The 25640-nt window shown below is 39.2% G+C and overlaps 1 protein-coding gene across 3 annotated transcripts in view; it reads right to left on the bottom strand.

The window, feature by feature from the left end:
- Nucleotides 1-25640, bottom strand: part of FLT1 (fms related receptor tyrosine kinase 1) — a 112326-nt gene that overhangs the window by 71926 nt on the left and 14760 nt on the right. For all 3 annotated transcript variants that reach the window (XM_065678459.1, XM_065678461.1, XM_065678460.1), the window contains exons 2-10: nucleotides 24608-24704; nucleotides 24084-24304; nucleotides 14762-14886; nucleotides 9447-9609; nucleotides 9219-9355; nucleotides 7527-7701; nucleotides 5511-5628; nucleotides 3351-3520; nucleotides 2800-2959 (exon numbers count right to left, since the gene is read on the bottom strand). In XM_065678459.1, the coding sequence (XP_065534531.1) occupies nucleotides 2800-2959; nucleotides 3351-3520; nucleotides 5511-5628; nucleotides 7527-7701; nucleotides 9219-9355; nucleotides 9447-9609; nucleotides 14762-14886; nucleotides 24084-24304; nucleotides 24608-24704 (1366 nt within the window). The remainder of the gene's footprint in view (nucleotides 1-2799; nucleotides 2960-3350; nucleotides 3521-5510; nucleotides 5629-7526; nucleotides 7702-9218; nucleotides 9356-9446; nucleotides 9610-14761; nucleotides 14887-24083; nucleotides 24305-24607; nucleotides 24705-25640) is intronic.

Below are 25640 nucleotides of genomic sequence, written 5' to 3'. Positions count from 1 at the left end.
TCCACATTCCAAAAGTCCATTTGTTGAACAGGATTGGGGGTTTTTTTGTTTTGTTTGTCTGTTTTTTTTAAATTTGCTACCAGGAAACTATGGTAACTGTTTAATTTGGCTGGCTTTCTGTTACTGGCTTGAATGAAGTACAGAGAAGAGCTACGCAGATCGATTTATGAAGATAAATCACAAAACATTAAAATATACCTTCATTTTATTTAAAAGCAATGGAATCCTTTCGAGGTATTTTTAGATTTTTGAAACAGAAACTGTTTGGAACAGAAGTTGAAAGGAGCAGCCAGATAATCTAATAGCTTCCATTAGGGAGCCCATAGGCAAATGTCCTTTAAAAATAAAACCATCTAATTTTTGCACTAAGTGTCATAGTACTCCAGTGATGTGAAGTTAAGCACGCATATAAACCTTGGAGCGAACAGATCTGTGCAGTGCAAGGTCTTTGCAGCAGCATTGTTTCACTTAGAGTTCACAGTGTGTCCCATGGCATGGGACTCAAGATTGAGGAGAATCCCTACTGCCATACACTGAATGACGGTAACGTGGGGGGGTGGGTTATCAACTTAAGGTACAAGGCACAGAAACAGACAATACTCAAACACAAATAAAGTAACATTTTAGCCTTGGAAACCCACTGTTGAGAAGGTAAACCCAAAGAAATGCTGTAATGGCAGAATAAGATTCCTTTTTCCCTCTGCTGCACAAAGTACGCACAACTTAAATCTGTTTTTCAGGCAAATCTCCCCTCACGCAAAGGGGAAAGTATAGTGAAATAAGTGTGATTAAAGGGTTCTTAATTTCTTCAGGGGGAACACCTTAAGTGGCACAGATATCAGCCTGAGCAAAGTGTGCCAGCGAGCTAGACCACTCTGCTCCCTTCCCACAGCTAGAGACAAAATGCAGTTGTTCAGGTACTTCTGCCTTTCTTTGATAGTTGATTGTCACCATACTATTCAGAAGGAGTCACTCCACTCGTCCTAAGCAAAGCAATAAAAATGGTGTTTTCCAGACTATTTCTTCAATGAGCATTTAAAGGAGAAGGAAGGGGAGGGGGTTAAAGAGAATTGTCACAGAACAATTATGAAGGCAATTTGGAAGCAAGTCTGGAAACAACCTTGTAACAGAGCCAATAGCTGATTCAAGTTGTTATATTTCTGCTTTGATCACCTGCTCAGACACACTTCGAATTAGCATTTAATTGAGTCTACAGTTTAGCACATTATTAAACACCTGCTTGTGGATATTAATTTCTATTGCTGATGACACGCACTCCTGTGCTGTAGTGCAGATGTGTGCTTGTTAACAGAAGGGAAGATTTGACAATGGACAAGCACCATCCCATCTCCCAAAGAATGTCCAACAGTTTGAACAGTGGTGCACTGTGATTTCCACCCAGAGTATGCATAGATGTATAAACACTTGCTAGAAATAAATAGATTGAAAATTTTCACATACACATTTCACAGGGTTTCTCCACCTAAAAGTTGTTGTTATTTCATCTTACACCTTGCAACCATAAGCAAAGCCAAATTAATACTCAGAATTTTGCAACTCATCCCTCGAAGGTAATAGACAGAGGAAATGCATCCCTCACCTGTCCTCAAAATGAAGAATTTCAGGTTATACCTATGCCAGCAAAAGGAGAGATTGCTAGTGCCACCTCTTGGTGAGAAGGGCACAGAAAGCCATCATTAGCATAATACCAAAGCAAGGCATAATTGGAAAAGCTCTGTGTGCTCTTAGGAAGTGCTGACCGCTCTCTTCCTGATTACAAAGCACTTACAAGCACCCTTAATTTGAAATAAGATATTTGTCCTATTTAATTGAATGAAGTGTCTTATACCCCTGCAGTTTAGCATAAGCATAAATGTGTGGCGGGACTGGCACTAAAACCCAATTCCATGAAAGAGTTAAAGAAGGTAAGTCCTATCTAAAGTAATTATCTTCAATTCAAAATGAGAAAATGATGGTTCCTAAAATTCTGTTAGGTTTAAGTATCTTCATTGTGCTGTGATCCAAATACCTTCCATGTTTGAACCCTTCAACAGTAGCTTAATGCTAATGCCATTGTAGAAGTTTAGTGTTAATCATTAGGATTGTGTCAGATTTCATGATGCAGGATAAATGAGTCAACACGCAAACTTGTAATAGTAAGAAACAGAGTTCAAAAGAAGGCTTAAATATAAAAGAGGATTAGTTATGCACCACATCAGCATCACGTAAGCTTGTATGGCACCGTTTATATTTTATGTTGTTGAACTATCATCTGGAGAATGCTGGGCACACTTAGCTTGCTGAACTGAACCTGTGAGTCAATGTATCAGAAAACACATTTGACCTTCATAATGGAAAAAGTCCTTAAGATTAGTTCAGCTGAATTTCAAAAGGTGTCACACAGGGGAATCACTGTGCATGGAGGAAAGCATAGAGGAATGCATGGAAATCTCCTTCATGAGAAAGTGTGTGAACTGTGCAAGACATTGTCTGCAATGCTTCCCTCAAAAATTAGAAAGTGATTATCGCCTCTGGACATTACATGCATGAATGGCAGTGAACTGTAAACAAACCCACGTAGCAATACAAAATAACAGCTCTGCCCTCCATTTTCAAATAATGATGCAGAAAGAAATGCATTCTGCCTACATGTTTACTAAAAACTATATTAATTAAAAGCACACAAACTCTACTAACTAAGCAACGGTCAAGGCAAGCTTTATTTCTGTGGAAAAAGTAAATATTTAAATGTAATAGTAAGGGAAAACACGCCAAATAGAAGTAAGGAAGTTGCCCTACCTTGTTCTGGAATGATTTTGTCTGCAGGGATACCACATCCACTTAATTTTAGGCTGAGGAATACCATACACAGTGCATGTCAGCACTTGCTTGCTGCCCAGTAAATACAGATTAGGATCAGGGAATGATGACACGGCATTTTCATATATCTGGGGTTTCACTGGAAAGGATAAAAATTAGAAAGCAATTAAAACCAGCTCATCTCCAATGTATTACATGATCATGAAAATACTACATTCCTGCAGGCTGAGTAATAACAAAAATCCCTAAGAAACAAAGAAAAACAGCAAGCCTAAGTCAAGTCAGATGAGTGGTTAGTAACACATTTAAGTCATCAGGAACAAGTATGTGACCATGGAAGACAGAAACCCTTCTAATGAAAACCAGCATCCATTTTCTGATTCCAAGATGGGTTTGTCACCCTCCATATGGAGCTTGGATTTGGGTCCATGAAAGTCAGTAAGAAAACACTAAATGACCTTAAATGTGCAAGATAAAAGAATATCTACTTCAATGTTTGGGAGAAGAGTAAGAATATGCTGTAAACTTACCATTTACTGTAAGAGTGACTGTAAGGTTCTTAGACAAATTCCACTGCCGTATGCTCAGTATTATAGTGTAGTTTCCAGCATCTTCCTCAGCAACATCCTTTATGATTAATGAATAGTCTTTAACCATGTATCGGGCACACTTTTCTGCAGCAAGTAGCCCATCTTTTAACCTGTTTAAAAGAATTCCAGAAATCAAAATTTTGAAAAAATAATGTATCTTAAACTGCCTGCATTGTTTCATTTCACATTTCTCAATCTTTGGGCAACAATTGAATTTACAGCCTGAGACTGTTTACCAGAGGCTTATCATTCCCTTACAAATAAGACTGGTATTCCCCAAACAGCTTTATAATTTGTTATATAAAATTGATAAGGATCTGACAGGGCTCTGTAGTACTTGAGAGTTGCTGAAAATTGCAGCTCTATCTCTGAAGATCCCAATTTTCCATGCTCATGACGCCATTTAGTCTAGAAGACAACCATTTTGGCTAAGAGTCATTCAGACAAAAAAAAGGTTGCATCATCCAGCACTGACCATTTCTCTATGACCTCAGAATACACCCTGGGACAAAGTATTACAGTAGCCTAAGCACAGCTGTGATTTTAGGAAGAGGAAGAGTAAGTAGATTAGATAAGCACTAAAGAATCAGATATCCTGCTATCAAGCGAATGTTTTTAAAGATAACAGAAAATCAGCATAGAAAATACTGTAGCTCATACACAGATTCCTGAAGAAACACAACACTTTTCTTCAAAGTCTAAAATACAGCATAAACCACATTTTAGTAGCTTGCATGATGTATGAGGGTTGACACGATGTTAGTAGAGGCATGCAACAGTGTTTCATTACAACGATGGACTTGATTAAAAGATTCACAGGTTTTAGGAAGTATTTACAGAAAAGCTACTGTTAGTAAAGGAGCACTAAAAATTTGGTCTAAGGATTATGAACTTAGGCATTTCACTGCATCTGTATTTTACAGAACCACAGAATGGTTGAGGCTGAAAGAGACCTTGGAGGTCACCTAGACCAACCTACTGTTTAAAGCAAGGTCAGACGGTTGGCCAAGACCATTTTCAGTCTTGTTTTTAGTATCTCCAAGGATGGAGACTCCACAGCCTCTCTGGACTATTTGTTCAAGTGTTTGACCAACCTCACTCTAATAAATAAATAGATAAATAAGAATTCTTGTTTAAATTGATTTTTTTTTTCATATTTCAGAAGTTCTGGATCTATATGTGTAGTCAACAAGCCTAACCATTAAGGAAACTGAAAATACCATATAAATGGCTAGCATCAGCTCTACTTTTGTCCCTTAAATTTTCCATGTGGATCTATAAATTTAAAGGTTTTGTAAAGCAAAACGTTTAGAGCAAAAGTAATTCCCGGCTGTGAGTAACATGAACTCTCACTGTTCATGTGTCTATGGTTTGTTTTCTTAATCAGTCTTGTCATAGACCCTTTGTTAAAGTGCAATGAATTGAGCCAGAGCTACTGGTGTTTAAAATGATTTAAACAAAACAACAACAACAAAAAAACCTCTCAGCACTTGAGATCATGAATAGATAACATTGTTTCATATAAAAGTGGTTTGGATTAATATAAAAACCTGTTCAAAAGATTTCTTAGCACAGTATATTTGAGCCAAAGTGAATACTCCAGTCACGAAAGTAGATCTACAAACTGCATTTCACCATATAATAAACAAAACTTTCATCGTTTTTTCTAATAGTGCATGTCTGTATGACACAATTCAGTCATTTATTTTAATGAAAATCTTTTTTTCTCCTACTGTCTGGAAAAAAAGTTGAGGTCTCATATCTAGGTCTGAGTGAAGTTAGATGCAACACTTCGGTCAAGCTTGGTAGAGATACAAGTTGTATGGTGTCCACTGATTTCAGTAGGAGACATATCTAATGTATTTGAGGATGTGAGCTTTAAAGTTTCCAGATCTCCTTTTTTGCACTTTCAAAATGGAGATAAAGTTCTCATAAATTGTAAAAACCCAAGACAACCCTGAAACTTCCAACAAAACTACAACTGCATTATCTCCAGTTTGTTGCAATTTCAAGTGGCCTTATTTGAATATTTTACCAAGGTAGTATTTTTCAACTAAGAAAAGGTCCAGTATGCATATGTGAAAGTAATTGTTGTCCTACCATATAACCTCTGGAGAGGGAAATGCCTTCACTTTCATTGACAAACGATAGGATTTTCTTCCAGCTACAGCCTCCAGTGCAGTTTTTCTTCGACGTTTCAAATTAATGAACACTTTATCTTAGACAAAATAAAAAGAGTCCACTTTATTACTGATTTTCAGCCTGCAAAAAGAATTGTTCTACTAAAGAGAACAGGAATCCAGATAAAAGTAATCTTTGATAGTTTTGATGTCCCCACATGGCAACAGCAAGAATAAAGCTTAACGTCTTAGAGAGGAATACCACAAATATAAAAGAAATTGAGATGTAGTTTCCAGGCCACGAATCTGCCAGAAGAAGACACATTGTAGCCAAATTCACATTGTGCTTCAGTCAAAAGACACAAAAGATAAGGCGGTTTGTGGTACAGAGGAAGCTCAACTGGATGGTCAGATGACCCTTCCACCCCTGAAGGCCAAGAATCAATAAATGTCCCAAAAGAACATATTCTGCCAGAGGTGATTTAAGGCACCTTCAGAAAAACAGCAGAGGAAAAGGCAGAAACTTTCTGTATCACTAGCAAACAGCTGTTTCATCAAACAAACAAATCTTTATCGCTTCATTGGAACAATCTCAACCTGCTGGAATTTGTCCTTTTCCAGTTGTACTGCCCATATTTCAAACTCTCTGGCAAGTTGACGGATTTTACCAGAGGCAATAAAACACAATGCATTAAAAAAATCTCTTATTCTTTTTTTTTTACCCTCTAACTGCACTTGAGCAGAATAAAAACATTCAAAATATGAATAATTGTTTGAGTGTCTCTTTCATAATACCTATGGTGCAACATTTACCCACATTATAGACTGCATGAGAATGTTGAATATCTATGAAACAACTGCAATATTTAATCCAGCTTGCCATGTGCATTGAAAATAACATTCATGAGACAAATCAGTAGTTTAATTACACATGTCAAATTATAAATATACAACCCTGATTCTGCAAACCATTATTCACACACACAGGCTCTTTCTAACATGGGTATCCCATAGATGAGGTTGCTTATGTGAATAAGAGATTACAGGCTACCTTCAACAGTTGCAGCTTCTCTGACTTTAATCTAAAACTCAGTCTCCGACTGCTTCAGGTTGCTGTTTAAGAGTACATGTGGACATCATGATTCATTCTGTGCTCCCAGCAATTTAGTGCAGGGCTTAAATAGGGAAAATGGACTGAAACACTCTAAGTATACCAACATAGGGTGTTCAGACCACACTTTGAGACAAGAGAGAAAAGTTAGACCACTGAAAACATAGAACTAATCAATATTCCAACCATAAGTCATCTGTCACAGAAGACATCCACCAACCACTTGGTCTTTAATACCGATGATGCTCCAAAGATCATGGATAGTCCTCATTACAACAGGATGCCACAAAGAAGGGAGTCCCAATGCAAAAAAGTCCTAATTCACATAAATTTGAAATAACACCAGGAATTTCTAGATTTCACTGAAGGTTCAGGCAGTCCATAGGGAACTCGTTTGAGGCTCCCACTGTAAAACCATTTTAATGAGTTGTAGTATCTAGTGTTTGTTTCATTTTTCTGAATGGCCTAGCAGCTACCTCCTCTGTACACAGCTAGACTATTTTTTTATCTTCATTTTTCATAGCAATCAGTGAATAAGTACCATAGAAGAGGAAGAGAAATTATTCTGCTTAAATTCATCTTGAACTTTTTTTCCCCCAGACTGTAGTTTGATAGATTGTTTCCTCCAGAACTGACTGAGAACAGGGTCATTACAGTATTTAGCAGACAATGGTGATCAAACTGAACATTAATAGGTCTACTGCCAACAACACAGAACAGTCATGGAAATAAAGGCCCAGATTCTCTCTGGTCTCCCTTCTTTTTCTGGCCATGATGAACCTGCTATAAATTCATTTCCACTTTCTTTTCAAGACATAAAGCTATTGTATGACTGAACTTGGTACATGAGTATTCAGTAGTCTACAAATCTGCATCACTACTTACCATAAACAATGACCGTTGTGTTAACAGCTTTGATTGATGGTCCACTCTTCACATGGCAGGTATACTGGCCTTTATCAATATCACGCACTTTGTCAACAACAAGGATGCTGTAAAAAATATTGGCTTCTGTATTCTTCTGGTCAATGCGCTGCGTTACAGAACCTCTCCTCCTTGCCTACATAAATGAAAATGAACAAGAGTGAGCTTAATCAGACCAATTTTCATTAAGATTTTTATTTTACTATGGTACCAACATACATAAACTTAAAAAATCCAGGTCCCTCTGTACAGCACAGGCATGAAAAGATGCCTTAACATTCCCAGAGGATCAACAACAAAATTATGAGTAACATTATATAGGAAGTCATTCTTATCTTCACCAAAGCTGTAACAGCATCCAAACTAGTTCTTTCCAGATGAAAATCATGCCTTCTGTATGGCCTGCCCCACCAAGACACCAGCTCCCTATTGCGCCCTTTCCAGCATTGCTCATAAAAACCCTGGAACCCATAATGTGAAGAGCAGCACACTGTTTAGTGCCTGGATTCAGTGCCATAGTCAGCAGGCATATAGAAGAAGAAGGCATTAACACAAGAAAAGGAGGATTGTGGAAACATTATAGATGGAAAAAGGACTAGATTTGGCAAGGGAATAACAGGGTGGAACTGAAGATAATGTGAGTCTGAGGAGTTATTTCCTGCAACTCCCCCTCAGCCTTTGGCCTCAAAGTTTATTTAACCCAGGACATTGTTGGTGTCTCATAAACACTGAGCACTCTTCAGTTACCACCCAAATAAAAACAAAGAAGAATTTCACAAGTTTGGTGCCCAGCTAGGGCTTAGTAAGGCAGCAATGAGCAATATAATGCATTTGGAGCATTTCTTGTTGCCAAGTTGTTTATTTCCAAGGAGAAAAAATGCCAGAGAAAATGGCAAAAAACAATTGCATTAATCTTCCCTATATAATGTAATCATCATTGCAGTTTGTGATTAGGCACAATGAGTGACATAATAAATGATCTTGACTTGAATCACCAGTGTAAATCAAACTGACATGAAAGGAATGGGAGTTGTAAACCTTAAACTAATGTCAAATTTCTTATCAGGTTTATACTGACTCCCTGGCAGTTATTCTGCATGCGACAAGTATTTATGAGGATGCTCCCAATATGGGGGGAGGAGAAGCACATTCAAGATCATTCCTGTAAGTTGTCAAAACAAGAGAATTGTTCATGTGACACTTAACAAATGAGATTTTGGCTAGCTAAATCAAAATATCTCTTCTAAACATGCTTGAGTCGGGTGCCTGACTGTCTGCCAGTCTTTGAAATGAATGTGTCAAGAAAGACAGCCTTGCTGAAAACTTGTTTTGTCACAAGAGAGAGTCCCTGCTCAGGACTGGGTGAGAAATTTCTATCATCTCATCAGGTTGAAAAGAAGCTCCTTGATGAAACAGTTCTAGCGTTTGCTCACAATTATGCAATATAACCAGAGTACATTGTGTAAACATGTTTACTTGTCCAATTATGCACCAGAAAGAAAAAAGGAAACCTTAAGAGACATGTCAGCAAGGGTCAAAATGATGGAATGAGAACCAAGGCAAGCATTTTGAGGCAAAACTCCTCCTGGTATGCTAGATACAGCGCGGTCTGTGGGAAACCCCTGTTTTCTTCATTTCAACCACAGCACTCACCTCTCCAGGGTAAGTCCACGTCATCTGCACTCTAGTGTTCCAGGCTGCGGTGACAGTGCAGTTAATTGCTAGGCTGTCTCCTTTCAGCAACTTGACAAGACGTGGGGTGCTTAACTGAACATCAAAAATTGTGTTGGCTGCACGTGATGAAGAGAAAGAAAAGTGAATAACGTCACCAGGGCAGAGTGCTTTTTGAAAGACACGGAGCGTATGGGGAGGGCTACTTACTTTCTCGGTGCGTTAGGTACTTTGTGCTGTACTTGTGTCCACCGACAGTTGTCTCACAGCTCAAGAGCCCTATGAATTTGTAGGTTGCCTTAGGTATTCTGAAGCCTTTCATGCTGTCCCAGATTATTGTCTTGCCATCAGGAATTAGGGTTTCTCCTGGAATCTGGAAATGTCAAACATGCATCATAAAAACAACTCATCCTCATGCCACACTCTAATCAAAGCAGCCTAATAAAAAGGAATGTGAAAAAACCACCCTAAAAATGCCAATCACACAAGAAAGGATGACATTTAATTATGCAGATTTTTCAAGACACATTTTCATCACAAAATAGAGGAAAAACCTGGGTGAAGAATATGAATGTTTTATTTGTTTCCAAGATTTCATTATTTATAACAGGATGTAATTTATGACACAATAGATCGACACTATCATCAGCTTCAGCGCTTGGACTGTTATTCTGTTGGCTCTTGTTTGGCAGCTAAAGTGCTCATCTTGATGAACCTTTGTAATTAAGTATCCTGGTTTCACCACAGAACTACAAATGCACATTTTTCAATGGAGGTGACAAATGGACATAATTTGCTGTCATTTTGTGGCTTTAGCAAATTCCTGTCAGAATTCAATCTGATGCTTCTCACATTCATGTTGTCTAAAGGACTGGACTACTTAAAAAGAACCCCAAACAGCTGAGAACATAAACGGCTGTTCCAAAGCTGGAAAGTCACAGAGTATGTGTCTCAAAGTTATACAACATGAAAAGCAAATTTAAAAGCCACAAAGGTTCCTTGGGCACTTTTATTGGGAACTTTTGATTGTACTGAATGAGGAAAGTCATATTGACTAGAGATTTTGGAAGGACACCATGAAACACTAAATGCATCACATTCCCACAGAAAAAGTGTTCGCCACATTTTAAAAATATGGCACTTCTAAGACCCTAAAAAGTTGAGGAGCCAACAAGTAACTAGCGTATAGCCAGCAGTGTTTTTAAACTGAAGACCTGAAATGTAATACAGACTAAAATATTGCCACATGGAATCAAGCGCTCACTTTGTCAGCGTTACAAATCATGTTCAACATTATGTTCCTTTGAGTTTTAAGCCCCATAAGATATATATATATATATATATATATATAAAAAAACCCAACCTGAAAAAGCAAAGCATGACATAGGCTTTGAAGGTCAAACAAGACCTCTCGCTTTCACATTGTGCTTTTTATTATTCTTTATTGAGCGAATAAATATCACTATTTGGGTAACACAGATATCAGCCACAAATACAAAGCCTGGATGTGAGTGTATGTTTATAAATCGTGCTTTTGTGGTAAAAGTAACATGTTTATAAAGATGTCAGAGCAGAGTTTGAGTGAATTAATGCCCTAAGCAAAGACCTCTGGGTCAACTAAGCACCTTGCAGCCCATCACCTCTCACTCAGTCTCACTAAGTCTCCTTCACCTATTTCTTCTACTTTATTTGAATAGAGGACTTATGTGTTGGCCAGCCCTCTCCTTCCTTTGGCCAAAGCCAGCATGGATGGCTGCCAGATGCTGGGGGAAGCATGGCTGCCTGGTACCTTTCTGCGTGGTACAGCTTCTCTCGAAAACAGGACAGCTTTGATGCTGCCTCCTCAATGCATGCCAAAAGCTACACTTGAGATCACCTCCACTCATCTCATGCCACTTCCTCCAACAGAAATGCATGATGAATCAGACAAACAATAATTACACAGCATGAAATGCTGTGGTAGAATTCCTTATCTTTACAACAGCTGATAAGATGCTATAATAAGCATGCAAATAACAGGGGAAGTGTGTGTTACACACAAGTAAATCCTGCTGGCTACCATTCAACAATATCTTGGAATCTAAGAGCTCTGTTGCCATTCCTGTTCTAAGTAAAACAAATATTCAAGCTTTAGTTTAAGTAGTTCATAGTTACGCTTTCAAGGGCTTCAACCAGATTTATCATCTTGCTGCTCTGGTGGAAACCAAACTCTTTTTGAGCATAGCAATCTATTGGTTTTCTTGCTTCCTGGCAATATAGAATGCAGCACCTAATGACTCTAATGCTGGGGTTTTCTTTCCAGCTCCAGAAGACTACATTATGGGGACACCACTTCTTCCTTTATCCCTGAATGGAAAACAGAATAGCTCTCGCCAGCTTTCCAGAAGTACTAAGCCTGCAGCTGTGAAATTCATTTAACACACCTCTTAATTGCTCTGTGAGCAAAAACTTGCTGGAATCTTCATATTTGGGTGCCACAGATGATAAATAAAGTAAGAGATGATGTAATGCACTGTAGCTTGCATGCTTCAGGAAATTCTGGGATTAATTAGGATACACATTTATTTTTCCTGGAATGCAAAACATGTAAGCAACTAATCCTTTCTTTCAAGACTTGGCTTCACCTCCTGTTTCTCCTTCTCAGAGTATTATATCTGGTACTGAAAGTGTAAAAATATCTTACACCAGAACCCCAAGCTAACGGCAAGTCAATATGAAAAGAGACAGCAGATATGTCCCAATCTCCACCAAATAAGGAGAAAAATTAAAAAAATATTTTTATATTGCTTAATAAGAACCTGCCAGGAATTTTCTCAGGAATTTAATGTGCTGAGATTTCAGATGCAACAGTACAGTGCCCTTATAAGGTCCCACTTTACTACATTCTACCCTATGGAAAGCAAAGCCTCATTTACTTCTGATTCTATAGCAGCAGAATCTTCTGCATCATCCACCCCAGTACAATTCTTGCAGCAGAACTCTGTGTGTGTGTGTGTGTGTATGCCTGCGCGTGTGTGTGTGTGCATATGCGCATGCACATACAGTAACATCCTAGGTCAAATTACTTTCTTTTCTCTGTATTTTCCTTTCTTTCATGTGATTTAACAGATGGAAACCAAGAGGTCAAATCAGTATCTATATTACCAAAACAGCACTGGATATAATTTGCAAGCCTCCAGATCAAGTTAAAACAAAGGATCAGATCTGTGGCTGCTGTAAAATTCTGCAGAAAAAGAGGAATCACAGACTTGTATTGATGCAGATAAACATCTTATGGTGGTATTGTTTGGCAATTACATGTTATTCTATAAAAACACAAATTTCTTTTCCTTGTAACAATGGTGAACACTTAAACCACTGGGTACAGAACTCCTTTTATTTAGAAACAAAACATCACTGTCACCTCTACCTGCTTTTTAAGCCAAACAAAAGGACTTCATTAAAAAGAAGTGCCATTCTCTGTCTTGATACCAGGTACTTCACTACATATATAGTAGGGGAAAATGGATGACCCGGGGAATTTCAGACCAGTCAGTCTCACCTCTGTGCCTGGCAAAATCTTGGAGCACATTCTCCCGGACAGCATGCTAAGGCACATGAAAAACAATGAGGTGCTTGGTGACAGCCAGCATGGCTTCACTAAGGGGAAATCCTGCCTGACCAATTTGGTAGCCTTCTATGATGGGGCTACAGAACTGATGGACAGGGATAGAGCAGTTGATGTCATCTACCTGGACTTGTGGAAAACGTTCGACACTGTTCCACACAACATCCTTGTCTCTAAATTGGAGAGACATCGGTTTGATGGATGGACCACTCGGTGGATAAAGAACTGACTGGATGGCTGCACACAAAGAGTTGTGGTCAATGGCTCAATATTTGGCTGGAGACCAGTAACGAGTGGTGTCCCTAAAGGATCGGTGTTGGAACTGGTCTTGTTTAACATCTTTGTCGCTGACATGGACAGTGGGATTCAGCGTGCCCTCAGCAAGTTTGCCGATGACAACAAGCTGTGTGGTTCGGTTGATACGCTGGAGGGAAGGGATGCCATCCAGAGGGACCTTGACACACTTATAAGGTGGGCTGATACCAATCTTATGAAGTTTAACCGTGCCAAGTGCAAGGTCCTACACCTGGGTCAGAGCAATCCCAGGCACAGCTACAGGTTGGGCAGAGAAGAGATTCAGAGCAGCCCTGTGGAGGAGGACTTGGGGGTGCTGGTCAATGAGAAAATGAACATGAGCCGGCTTCAGAGTGCGCCCGCAGCCCAGAAAGCCAACCGTATCCTGGGCTGCATCAAAAGGAGCGTGACCAGCAGGTCGAAGGAGGTGATCCTGCCCCTCTACTCTGCTCTTGTGAGAACTCACTTGGAGTATTGCGTACAGTTCTGGTGTCCTCAACATGAAAAGGACATGGAACTGCTGGAACAAGTCCAGAGGAGGCCACGAGGATGATCAGGGGACTGGAGCACCTCCGATATGAAGACAGGCTGAGGAAGTTGGGGCTGTTCAGCCTGGAGAAGAGAAGGCTGCGTGGAGACCTCATAGCAGCCTTCCAGTATCTGAAGTGGGGCCTATAGGGATGCTGGCGAGGGACTCTTCATCAGGGACTGTAGTGACAGGACAAGGGGTAACGGGTTAAAACTTAAACAGGGGAAGTTTCGATTGGATATAAGGAAGAAATTCTTTCCTGTTAGGGTGGTGAGACACTGGAATGGGTTGCCCAGGGAGGTTGTGAGTGCTCCATCCCTGGCAGTGTTCAAGGCCAGGTTGGACCAAGCCTTGGGTGGTATGGTTTAGTGTGAGGTGTCCCTGCCCATGGCAGGGGGGCTGGAACTAGATGATCTTAAGGTCCTTTACAACTCTAACTATTCTATGATTCTATATAGGACAATTTCCTATATATATGTTAGCACCTACTACACCTAGGAAAGAAAGGGTTTTCCTAAACAAAATAAATCTAGGTTTTCTAAAACTGAGCCCACTCAAACTTTGCACAAGTTTCTCTGCAAAGTGAAGCCATCCCTTGTCTGATAAATGCATTCATATGTAAAAGGAAGCAGCAGGTGAGAGTGAGGTAGGGTAAAGGCTTGCAGAGATCCTTGTACAGCCACAACAGATCTCCAGGGACTGCACTTACCGACTGTTCCAGAGGATAGAAGAGGAAAGGGGAGGAAGCGCAGGGGAAGAAGTGGGAGGAAATCTCTTCTACTAACAAGAAATTCCTTCCTGGGCTTCAGAAACCTTAGTCAGTAAAGGTTTACTAAAATGGTATGAAAAGCCTCAGTTTCTTCAGAAAATTCCCATCCAGTGTAAGAGATTTGACGAAGCTCTTCTGTGAGATGTGACACAAAACCTCCAGGGTTGAAATATTCAATGTTTCTAAGCACACTGACACCCAAAAACCTTGTTTAAGAAATACTAAATTGTTGAAATATTTCAAAAGTATTAGAAGAGTTGTAAACAAGCAAACAAACAAAGCATCATCCACAAAACCACTTTCAGAGCATGCTTGGATTGAAGTACCTTTTTTAAAGTAACAGCAATGTTTGGTGCTGTAACTCTGCACGGAATGATCATTTCTCTTCCCACAGTCATGTGTATTATTTTAGGAATATCACTATGCATCTCTACAAATGGGCTGCCTGTATCTGCAAGAGAAGAAAAAGAAAAGGTTAACATTTGAAATTTTAAAAGAGTGTATGGAAATTGTAATGGTGCATACAGCCTTGAAGAGCAGGGTTAGCCCTGTCCATGATGAAAACTAGCCAAAGTCCTCAAATCAATCTTCTGTTTACTTCTGTGCAAATAAGTTCAGCAAAATATAGCTAAGTATTTGAAGATATTCTTTTCCATCAATATCAATAGTATCTCCCTTAAAATCCAGGATAGTTGAAGTACATTTTTCCCATTACAGCATCATCTCTACTGCCAAGAAACATGCTTCTTTTTTGTTATCACTAGGAAAAGTAATTATATGGAAAATAAACTGAAATTGATTAATCAGAAAATCCCTATACAGTACATGCTCCGGCTCTCTGTAGAGAAAATTGATAGGAAGAACTGAGGTGAATCCACCAGGAGAAAGACTGTACTGTTATTATGTAGCCATATTTTCAATTCTAAGAATACAGACTAGCAAGAGTTAATTATTTTCCTCCTTCCCGCTACCAAAATACCTATATGTCTCTTTTTTAAGTGACAAGGTAAATGAAAATGCCAGGAAAACATTAATTCCTTTCGACTCAATAACTAAAGCTTGGCAGAGTAGTTTACCGTCCCTTGAACAATCCCTTTAACAAAGGGCATTGTCATAAATAGCTTGCACTGGGAACTGGGAACATTGCTGCTGCTATTGTTTGAACTGCTTAACAAAGAGGGGGCTCAAGCCACAGGCTCTGGCTCCAAATCTTCTTTGCAGGTGTTCAGATCTGAAGGTTTGGGTTGACTCACATTACAGATAGACCAGCTCAAAATTCATGTGAGATTTGGGGTTTAATTCTTTAAAAAGTGGCACATTCAGATATTAATTCTGTGCTTATCTACAGCTCCAATGTTTTTTCAGGCAAATCCTATTATTCCCGCTCAGTCAAGAGTCTTACCAGTAACAATGGAAATCTTTCTTGGACAAGAAATGAGTAAAGCTAGCAAGGACTGACCCTTTATAAAACCTCAAATTGTAATACTTTAGTCAAGGGTTCTGGCCCCAGATTTCTGCATGTTGACCTATGCTCACTCAAGTAGTTCTTCAAATACATTACTTTTGCTTCTCTCTCAAAAGTTTGATCTGTACTTCCCAGTGTCATAAAATTGTTCTGCCCTTAGGATCTTCTTGTTTTATTCAATAATATTTTTGTTTGAGACATCAAACAGGAAGAGAAGCAAATTCTACTTAAATTTATACTGAGAAAAATCCTGAAGTACAGCATCTCAAATGTACTCCATGACATGGAATAATTTTTCCTAAAGAGGTTTAATGAAACTGTTACGCAAACTTTCTGAAATGAAAACCACAATGTTTTATTTAATAATAATAGGTGTCAAATGTCCACCAAAATTGCAAAAGGAACTTATGAGTAATAGAGGATGCGTATGTAATAAAAAATACCCTAAGGACTTGTTAGGCTGATGTTTCCTCTGCAGTACGATGCAAGGAAAGACCAAGAATGAACCTGTTTGTAGAATGGTGAAAAGAACCTTTTTTGTTTCAGGGGCTGCAGCCACTGAAGAGGTCGTCTGCCCCTTAACATCATCAGACAAAACGATTTACTATTCCCTAAAGAATCATTTGTCTTTGTCACAAAATCAAGAGCTCTTGCCTAAAACCAGCAAGCTTTGCAAAGTAGTTTCCTGTATCATAATCTCCAGATCACTACAAGTGTGAGGAAGAGCTGTTCTGGGGACTGCCGGTGCTGTCTGCAGACACAGTGTCACCACTCACTGATGCCAATATCGAGGCAGTGGGGGCTGTGCAGCTCAGACCTCATAGGATTCCAGCCCATCCGAAGGCAGGGACAGGAAACGAGCACAAACACCAAGCTTGGGTTTTTTTTCTTCTACAGTGGAAATGCACGTTCGCGCCTTGAGAAGTCAATGAAGTGCTCTATAAAAGTCAACTAAACACCCCAGCTGCTCTTGGTAGGCTTTAAAGCTCAGTCACAGCCTTTCTTGGTACACTCCCTGCAGAGGTACGCCAAGGCGTCTCCATGCCCCCGCTATTCGCGTGCAGAGCTCCCATTTACATCACTGGGGACTTCCGCCATGGGCCGGAGGGCAATTGATGGCCCCGAGTGCTCCAAATGTCTTCCTGCTTTTGATTAAAAGAAATATGCACCATGTTTCCTAGCACAGTTTTGTTTTCATAATGAGTGTGGAGGCTTTTCCTGATTCCCTTTGATTTTATTCTCCTTCCGTCTTAATGGCCATAAGGGGATATTCTCAGTGCCTCAAGACCAGAATCTGGTACAGGCTCTACCAGCCTGGATCAGGTAAATGCGAACCCACAGCAGCATGATGGCAGGTTATTTCATATTGGCAGGGTATGCCAACAACATGAAACCCTTCATTCCCTCAAGTAATAGCACTTCATGCTTCTTTTTCCCTCCCCATCATAGCCCTAGCTATTTCCAGTGTCTTTGCTACATTTCCTCTCGGTTCCTTCCTGAGGGAAAGTAAATGCCATCCTTCCCTAAGCAGCCAGCTGGCTGTCCATCTGGGATGATCTAACCTCCTGCCAGAGGTCTTCTGGGCCAGCTTCATTCACTTTTACATTCAGAAAGCTCTAGACATAAAAATAACTGTACTTATTGACCTATCTTGAAGACTGCATCATTCAGGTCCATTGGGCTTTGGAATGGAAGATCTAAGAGGGTTGACCTTGGTTTTTTTGAGTTAGGTGTTTTGGTTTTTTTCTCTCTTCAGAGCTGCCTGCAGGAACAGCAAAATGAAAGATGGACAGCCACAATATTTGCACATGCCAAAGGTTACTTTAGAAGTCAGTTTGGTGTATTTTAAATTGTGCTTGGAATTACTGACTGTGTGCTGCTTTGACTGTGTTCCTTACAATATCTCTCAGTCACAATCAACATGAAAACACAAAGAGCATTTATGAAATCACAAAACCCATGAAGGTTACTTGCTATACTGTTAAAGAACATAAATAACAGCTTTTTATTAAGCTGGCTGGCAGCCAGATACAAACTTGATAAGAGACTTAACACAAGCAATATTATGTCTGGTATCAGTAACCTGTCTAAGCTATTTAGAGGTTTTGCACAAACAACTAAATTAGCCAACAGTGAAATGCCAGATTCTGAAAAGATGGAGAGGTTCTTTATTTCCACAAGCCTCAGCTACTGTTCTGGGGTTTGTTTTGTTTTAAATAATCTGAGCTATGTAAAACACACATACATTTGCAAGAAGAAAAGTCCCTGCAGGAAAATCTGAGCTTCTTGAAATCTCTGAAAGCTTGTCCTCTGACATTCTTTCAAAATACCTACTTACACTTGGCTCATCATTAAGATCTTTTTCTGGCTGAAAGAGCCAAAATGGTTTCCTCACATTCACATAACGCCCTTTTCCCTGATGCATGTGGAGAGAGGACCAGTCTGCTGAAGTACAAACATGCAAACTTCATTAAAGTTAATAGGCCAATGGCCAAATTCCCCTTTCCATTGTAAGGATTCATCCCAACTGTCTTTATTTTTCCCTGCTAAATTAGTAGGGCTATTCAGAATTAATTCAAGGGGAACCTTGCACACCTGAGTGACTCTCATTTCACTTGTGTATTGAAAATACAGACATTTCTCATGAGGATGGCCAGACTGGTGGTGATCTCACTGGGGAAAAAAGGGGAATTCTGCCATGGGATTCATCTGGTCTGTTGTAGACACCCATTTAATGATGAGATGAATCATGCTCTAAGAAACACACCTATTCAACCAGCTCACATGTAGGTGTCTATGTTCCTTAAGAAGAAAAGAAAAAATAATCTCATTTTGTATATCTGGAAGCACAACACTTAACTGCAAGAAGAGCTTTTCCACTGTTGCCTCTTCTTCGCCTATAAAATTATACTTTTCAAATTCTTCCCAAACCTTGAAAGAAGACTTGAGATAAAAAAATAATGATCACAAAAGTCCAGGAAAAAAAAAATAATAAAAAGGAGGGGCATAATTTGTATCTGGAGCACATTCAGACACAAAGCATTGCTAGCATAACTGTACAGTGACTTTTAGTCAGGGTTGTTTGTTTTCTTTTGGGGCTAGTTATACTATGTTATCATCAGTGTAGGTGATGATACACTGATGATACACAGTTAAAACTCTTCAGTAAAAATATTCTTACTCACATTAGCCAGGAAATCCACACTAGAGCAATTAACTATGCTCAGAAAGCAATCTCTGGAAAGGCTAATGGACATTAGGAACACTTTTTCAGATGTGTCCCTCCCTTATGATGCTTCATCTCAGAAGTTTATTTCTGTTTCAGTAGGAGCCATAAGCCTTGTAGAGGAAGGACCTCAGAGCACATAGTGCATGGCCTTTGATGCTGCCAAGGCATCCATAGATGTTCTGTTCAATACAGTGTACTATGATGTGAAGTTGATGTACACACAATAACAAACATGGCAATTATAAGTGATTGACGTCAGCAAGTCCAAGAGGGGTCTGTTTTGTAACAGGAACCTCATTAGACACTAAAAATGTGTCTACATACTTGATACAGCTGTATCATAGTTTAATTTCAACTCGTTTCCTTTTCATAACAGAAGCACTATCATATTATTGACTCTCACAGTGTAAGCCAAAACCATAGTGCTCATATGTTAAAACTGTACCAAAAGCAAAGAAAAAAGGAACAGGGTAGGAAGAGTTTCCCAGGCTTCAGTAGGTTCTTCTATCAGTACATTATTTCTGAGTAAGTAGGAAAAAGAAGTTCTTCCTTTCTGTTAGCTTTTCTTACTGCTTCTTTCACCTGTTGAATTATTTTGACTTGGACATAACTGATCTTAAAAGACCTTTTTGGGGAACTCCTTGGATGCCCTCTTTGTTCTGCAGCATAGTACCTTTAGGGTTACAGAAGATAATCCAACCAAGCTAAATCTTAAATCCATGTCAGTTCTGGGGCTGGATCTAACTATCTGTCAACATGTGGACCTCCCAAGGAAATGCCATAAACTCAGCACAATAAAGCATTAGAGTTTGAAAATGCACTCAAACCCCAGATGTTTTAGCATGTCAAAGGCTTACATTTTGAACCATTCACTAATGCTAAAGCCCTTCATTTTGGACTGTCCAACCTGAGACACATCTCAAGCCAAATACCTCAAACTAGTTGATATGTTTGCTGTTCTAGGCATTGGTGAGTACAAGTACTCTAGTACTCTTAGGACTTGTACATTTTACTCCTCGGCTTTGATTTGTGTCGCTGACTTAAACCATTTCAAAGCAAGACATCTAAGTTTGTTCTCCAGATTCCTTGTAAAGTCATTGACGAGAAATACATACCAGAAGAAGGTCCTCTTTTAAGTACAGAGAACAGATGGTTGACTCATCCTAGAGGTCTGATTTTAAAACAGAGTATTTTGAATGGTGCTCGATTGAAGTCCCAGTACACTACTCATTTTGCAAGGAAAATCATGCAGCAAGAAGACATGCACAGCAGGAGTGTGCAAAGAGACGAGGAGATGGAGAACACTAAGAAGTAGAATAATACCCTAAAGCCAAGTAAACTTCACCTAGAAAAGAATGCTTTGTTGCAGGAGAATGAGGGCATTACTGTTGTATATCAGTACTTGAAAGCTGTCTTCACCACAGGAAGTAACAACACATTACTTCCATTTGAATCAAAGTTTGCTTAAATTCTTGCAAAAATTGAACTTTGATATATCAATTTAATTGAATTGATATGTTTTTCCTCTGTCATACCTTGATCAAAGGCAAGAGGCAAGGAGATGCACTTTTTTGAAGGCGACAGCACTTTTTTTAATGAAGTGAATGAGCTCCAGCAACTGTAAAAGAGTATCTTGGAGATACCAGTACAAAGACGGGCAGAAAGAAAAGCGTTTAGCACTGACCTAGGGATATCTGAAAAGTATTCAAAACAGTCTGCTGATAATTTGGTGTTTCTTAAGTGTCTTTATTTCATAAATACCTCTTTTCAAGCAGAAAATTGCCCATGCCTCACTCTAAGCTATGCAAAGTGTGTTCATTACAACCTTTTCATCTTATTGCTGGGCTGCGGTTGTGTAGCAGAATAAAGATCTGAGCAGTTTTGGGTCTGAGACAGTGGAGAAATTGGAAAGAAACTTTGCTTCATTTCATGCTTTTCCCATGGCTCGTGGTGGAAGTCAGGCCATCAGTTTCCTTAGAGCAAAGTCCAAGGCTCTTAAGAGAAATCATTTCCCTTGCTTGTTGTCTCAATTCCTGAGCTGTGTGTGGTCAAGAGTTGCTGCTGCACACACTGTACACTGATTCCCCTGTGCAACTCAGTAGTGACCTCTCCAGCTGAAAGAAGGGTGGTGTCAGGACTAGCTCCTCTAAAAGAAGTCACCAGTCTGCCTTGTTCTTGATCACCCAAACACCGGACTTCATAAGCACTTCAAGTCATCCAGGGGCACATGGGACCTGCAGTCTCATCATCTTGCACCTTGAAGTTTCTTTCTTATAGAAGCTCATCATCTGCCATAGCATACACTCATTACTGAACCAAAAGACATGCTGGGTTTATTGTTTTGTTGTTGTTTTTTTTTGAGGGGAGAGGGCTGCTTGGTTTTATTTAATTAATTATTTTAATGCAGTTCATATTCAGTATCACTCTAATTACGGAAATGAATAACATTTTTAAAACAATAAGTGATGGCTTCCTGTACAAACAATATCAACTTTCCTGATTCGGATTCTGTGTTTGTAAATAGCAACTAGCATGCTAAGACATGGGAAACAGGCACCTTGGTGATCCACATGGAGCTAATATGGGAAATGGACTGACACAACGTCCTGCCACAGGAAACAATACAAAACTAGTAGGGACCCACATTTTACAAATGTTTGTTTCCTAAGTACCCACAAATTCATTTAAAATACAACTGAACTCAGGAAAGGTAGTCTTCAAACAGGATTTCGTTACCCCATTCTCACTCTCACTTGAGCCGGATAGTTGAATTTTATGCATGTTCACAGAAATAAAGACATATATTAAGACATTCCTTAAGTATTTTCTTTCCTAATGCTACACTGATCAGAAACAGTGACTTTTGGTACTCAGTATCTTGTTTCTTTTCAACTTACTCTACAATTCTTCCTGAAACTGTAAAATTTTTGAGGACTAATAGACCTTTCCCACCTTAGGGCAGAAAGGCAATTTCAACAGGCATGAAATGAGCTATTACCTTGCAGCTTTCCTCCCTACCAGTAGTTTGCCCTTACTGTCATATGGGCTTATTAGGACACAGTCAACACTCAAGCGTTGAAAAATTGATTTTTAATTAAAGTGATGGTCAGAATTAATTGTCAGAAAATTAAGAGGGCAAAGAGGTCTAAGCTTGATAGAGGTTTGTCCCTTTAACATTTTACTGGCTTTTTTGGCAAGTAAGGTAAGAGAAGAAACATAATCTAATTCTATCTTCAACACTGACATCAACATCTAATGACTGAGTGTCCTTGAATAAAATCAAGAAACCAAGACACTTAGGCAGTCTTCCTTAACTGATTTGGGAGGGGTGGGAGTGGGGAAATGGTCTGTCCACAACTATTTCTACAATGATATGTTTCTCTTCCATCACTGTGTGAATTAGGGAGTTAATCTTGGCTCACATACATCTAATTGAAGAACTCTTTCAGATGCAAGCAAGTTATGCTACACACAACTCAGGAAAGGTGAAGAGTTAGAAAGATTGGTTGTAGCTTCCATTTCTAAAAACTCAGGATATGGAAAAATTGACACTTCACGTAGGAAAGAGACCAAGAGAACATAAAGAAATCTCTTTATATCGTCGAGTGGGTTTAGCAGAGAGGTTAGGTTCTCAGTCAGAGCCACAACCATCCTTGCTCCTTTCATGTGGTGAATGGAAAGGATTGTGGGTAGATCTCAACTAGAGATGACATCTAAGGTGGGAGGTTCAAGAGAGTCCCATGACAGGAAACTTGCAAAAGTAACACAAGAAATTATTAAGATTTCCTAGCAGAGGAAATGATGTCTCTAAATGAGTAACCTACTTTGGTTATGCTTCCATGGATGCATTTGTAGTTAGATACCAATGAATTGCATGAAAATAGTTGAGTGAGAAAAACACTCTGCAGGTGAGGGAAAGCAGGATGAACAGCATAAGTTATTCAGTAATTCTCAATAACACACAATAATGAGGGGGGTCTTATTTTCTATCATTGTAGTGAGAGGTCCAGTTTATTCTGCTTTTTCACAGTACCAGTCCCGCTTTGTGTCACAAAATCAAAACAAAGGCTAATTCACTCTGATTTAAATTAATTAGAAACAGCAGAAACATCATTTGGAAAACTTCCAGTTACACATTCTCTGTAATATGGGCTTTCTAAATCTTTTAATCTGATATCTTACAGTAATCTATTAATTTTATTATGTAAAAATCAAGAAAAACTAAAATATAAAATTAAACCAAACCCTAATTTCTTCTTTCATTATTGTGTCTACTGAGTACAACTGTTCTGAGAAGTATCTGATTAATATTCTAGTAAAAAAAAAAAAACCACAACAGGATCAGAAAGTAATTTCTGTAATAGCCTAACTACATTGCACAATACTTGTTTGCTGAACACAATTCTGTGTTTAGTTTGATTCCATTTATTCTAGGTTTTTACAATCTGTGTAATGTGGACTACAGAATATGACTCAGTACGCAAATAGTAATTTTCTACACCATGAGATAATTCAGAGATCTAGAGAAACACCTTTGGCATCCTTCAGGTGCCTAGAAATCTATAATCTTACACAGACAGGTTAAAGTGGACATTGTATCAGACATACGGTTTCCATCAGTCATCATCTGATTCTGTAAAACATGATTTCTCTGGTACCCATTTCACAGATTCACTTCTAGTCTACTTCCATGTGGAGTTCTATTTGCTCTAGCAGACTGGGTGAACTGGGTTTTTTCCTTTCTTCATGTTTTTCCTAACAGATAACACACTAGCATTTGTATTTGCAAGCTCTGAGAAAGCAGATTTTATACACTGATTGGTAAATTACCACACATTTTGCATGGCTGAAAATATCATTCAAAATCCTGTATTTAACCACAGCTGAACTGCCTTATTAACCATTTTGCTGTACTGCAATGCAAATACCAAGAAGTGTTAAAAAACAATCTTACCGTTAATAAATACATAAACTGTAGATTCCTTCTTCTTTTTTGCTGGACTTGTTGGGTATTTGCAGCTATAGTTTCCCGTGTCACTTGCTTGAGTTCTGCTCAAGGTCAGGCTGCTGCAGGACTGCTTCCCATTCCTTCCACAGGCATATTTAATTACTTTCAGCCTTTTGCTATCCTTACTTAGAGTTTCAGGCAAAGACCATGAATGAACCATTTCCCCCCTGCAAATACAGATAAGGAAGCAGAAACAATTCTGTTGGGCTGCAATTATATAGCTCCAGTTCCCAAGCTTTCTTTTTATTATATCAGGCTATTTCTGGGGTTCTCTTTTATCTTGTTTTCCAAAAACAACAACAGAAACAACAAAGAACTATCAAACAATTGCCATTGAAGTTCACACTCCACCTTTCCCCACAACATAAGGTTTCATTTTTTTTCTAATTTCAGATACAAAAAAAAAAAAAAGAAAGTGTCAGGTGTATGAACTCTCAGCCAAATTATCAGAACCCAACTCAGCTGGTTACCTGCAGGTGAGATCTAAAGACTGTCCTGCTTGAACAACGTGCTGTGTGCCATTTATACTCAACTCAGGAACTTTTAATTTTGATCCTGAACTAGATCCTAGAAAAACAAAGAAAAGGAAAAAAAAAAAAAAAAAACAAACATTAACAATGACAAATCATTCTGTTCCAGTCCACTCACATTTATGATGTTACAATGGAAGGGAAAAGCAAAGAAAATGGGGTGCCCCCCTCACCGCACATACTCTCTTCCTGCTGTCCTGACTCAGGACTCACATACTCTTCCACAAGAATTACTCAGGAAAGAAAGTTGGAATGAAAGCTATGCAAGTTTCAGTCAGTGACTTTGCTCTCAAATTGTTCAGAACAGACCATAAAGAAAGTTCAGGACCTTGCAGTTACATATCTAACCAGGGAAGCGTGCCCTCAAGCACCGCTGGCTGCATTTCCTTAGGAAACACCACCATGACAGCCCCTTCAATGGCAAGGGCAAAAGTCGGCCACTTCCATGGCAAGAGCCACATATTGACCTCTAAGATACTGAACTCTTGCTCAAGCCACTTGCTGGAAAGCTGGAACTGCTCTGAAAGAAGCGAAAAAAGATTAAGGATCTTCCCTTCCTGACTGAAGGTCCCAGCACTGTTACCTACGATCCCTCACTAGCTGCAGGCTTCCTATCAGTGAAGTGGTGTCAAAAGGTAACTGGACAGCTTTACATTAAATTTTGAGAACAAGATCAAGCACCTTCCAGACCAGATTTGCCGTTTATTGAGAAAGCAAGCATGTCAATATACCCCAACCATGGCCAGAACATTCTGGTATACATGAAACCCTGGGTGTCAGTAACACATGAAGTGGCTTAGGACACTTGAAAACATCCAGGCAGGCTTCTCACAGGCCATGTGAAGGTAATTTTTAGAGAGTCCATGAAAGAGACCCATGGTCAGAAGACTAGAAGAACATTGGACCTTCCCTTTCATCTAGCCAGCAAGTGCTGGAAAGGCATAATGTTTTATATTTGCCCCATAATAGGCTA

This window comes from Lathamus discolor, chromosome 4 (assembly GCF_037157495.1).
Source record: "Lathamus discolor isolate bLatDis1 chromosome 4, bLatDis1.hap1, whole genome shotgun sequence".
Taxonomy (NCBI): Eukaryota; Metazoa; Chordata; class Aves; order Psittaciformes; family Psittacidae; genus Lathamus; species Lathamus discolor.
Note: the sequence above shows the minus strand (reverse complement) of the source record. Positions and strands in the feature narration are given on the sequence as shown.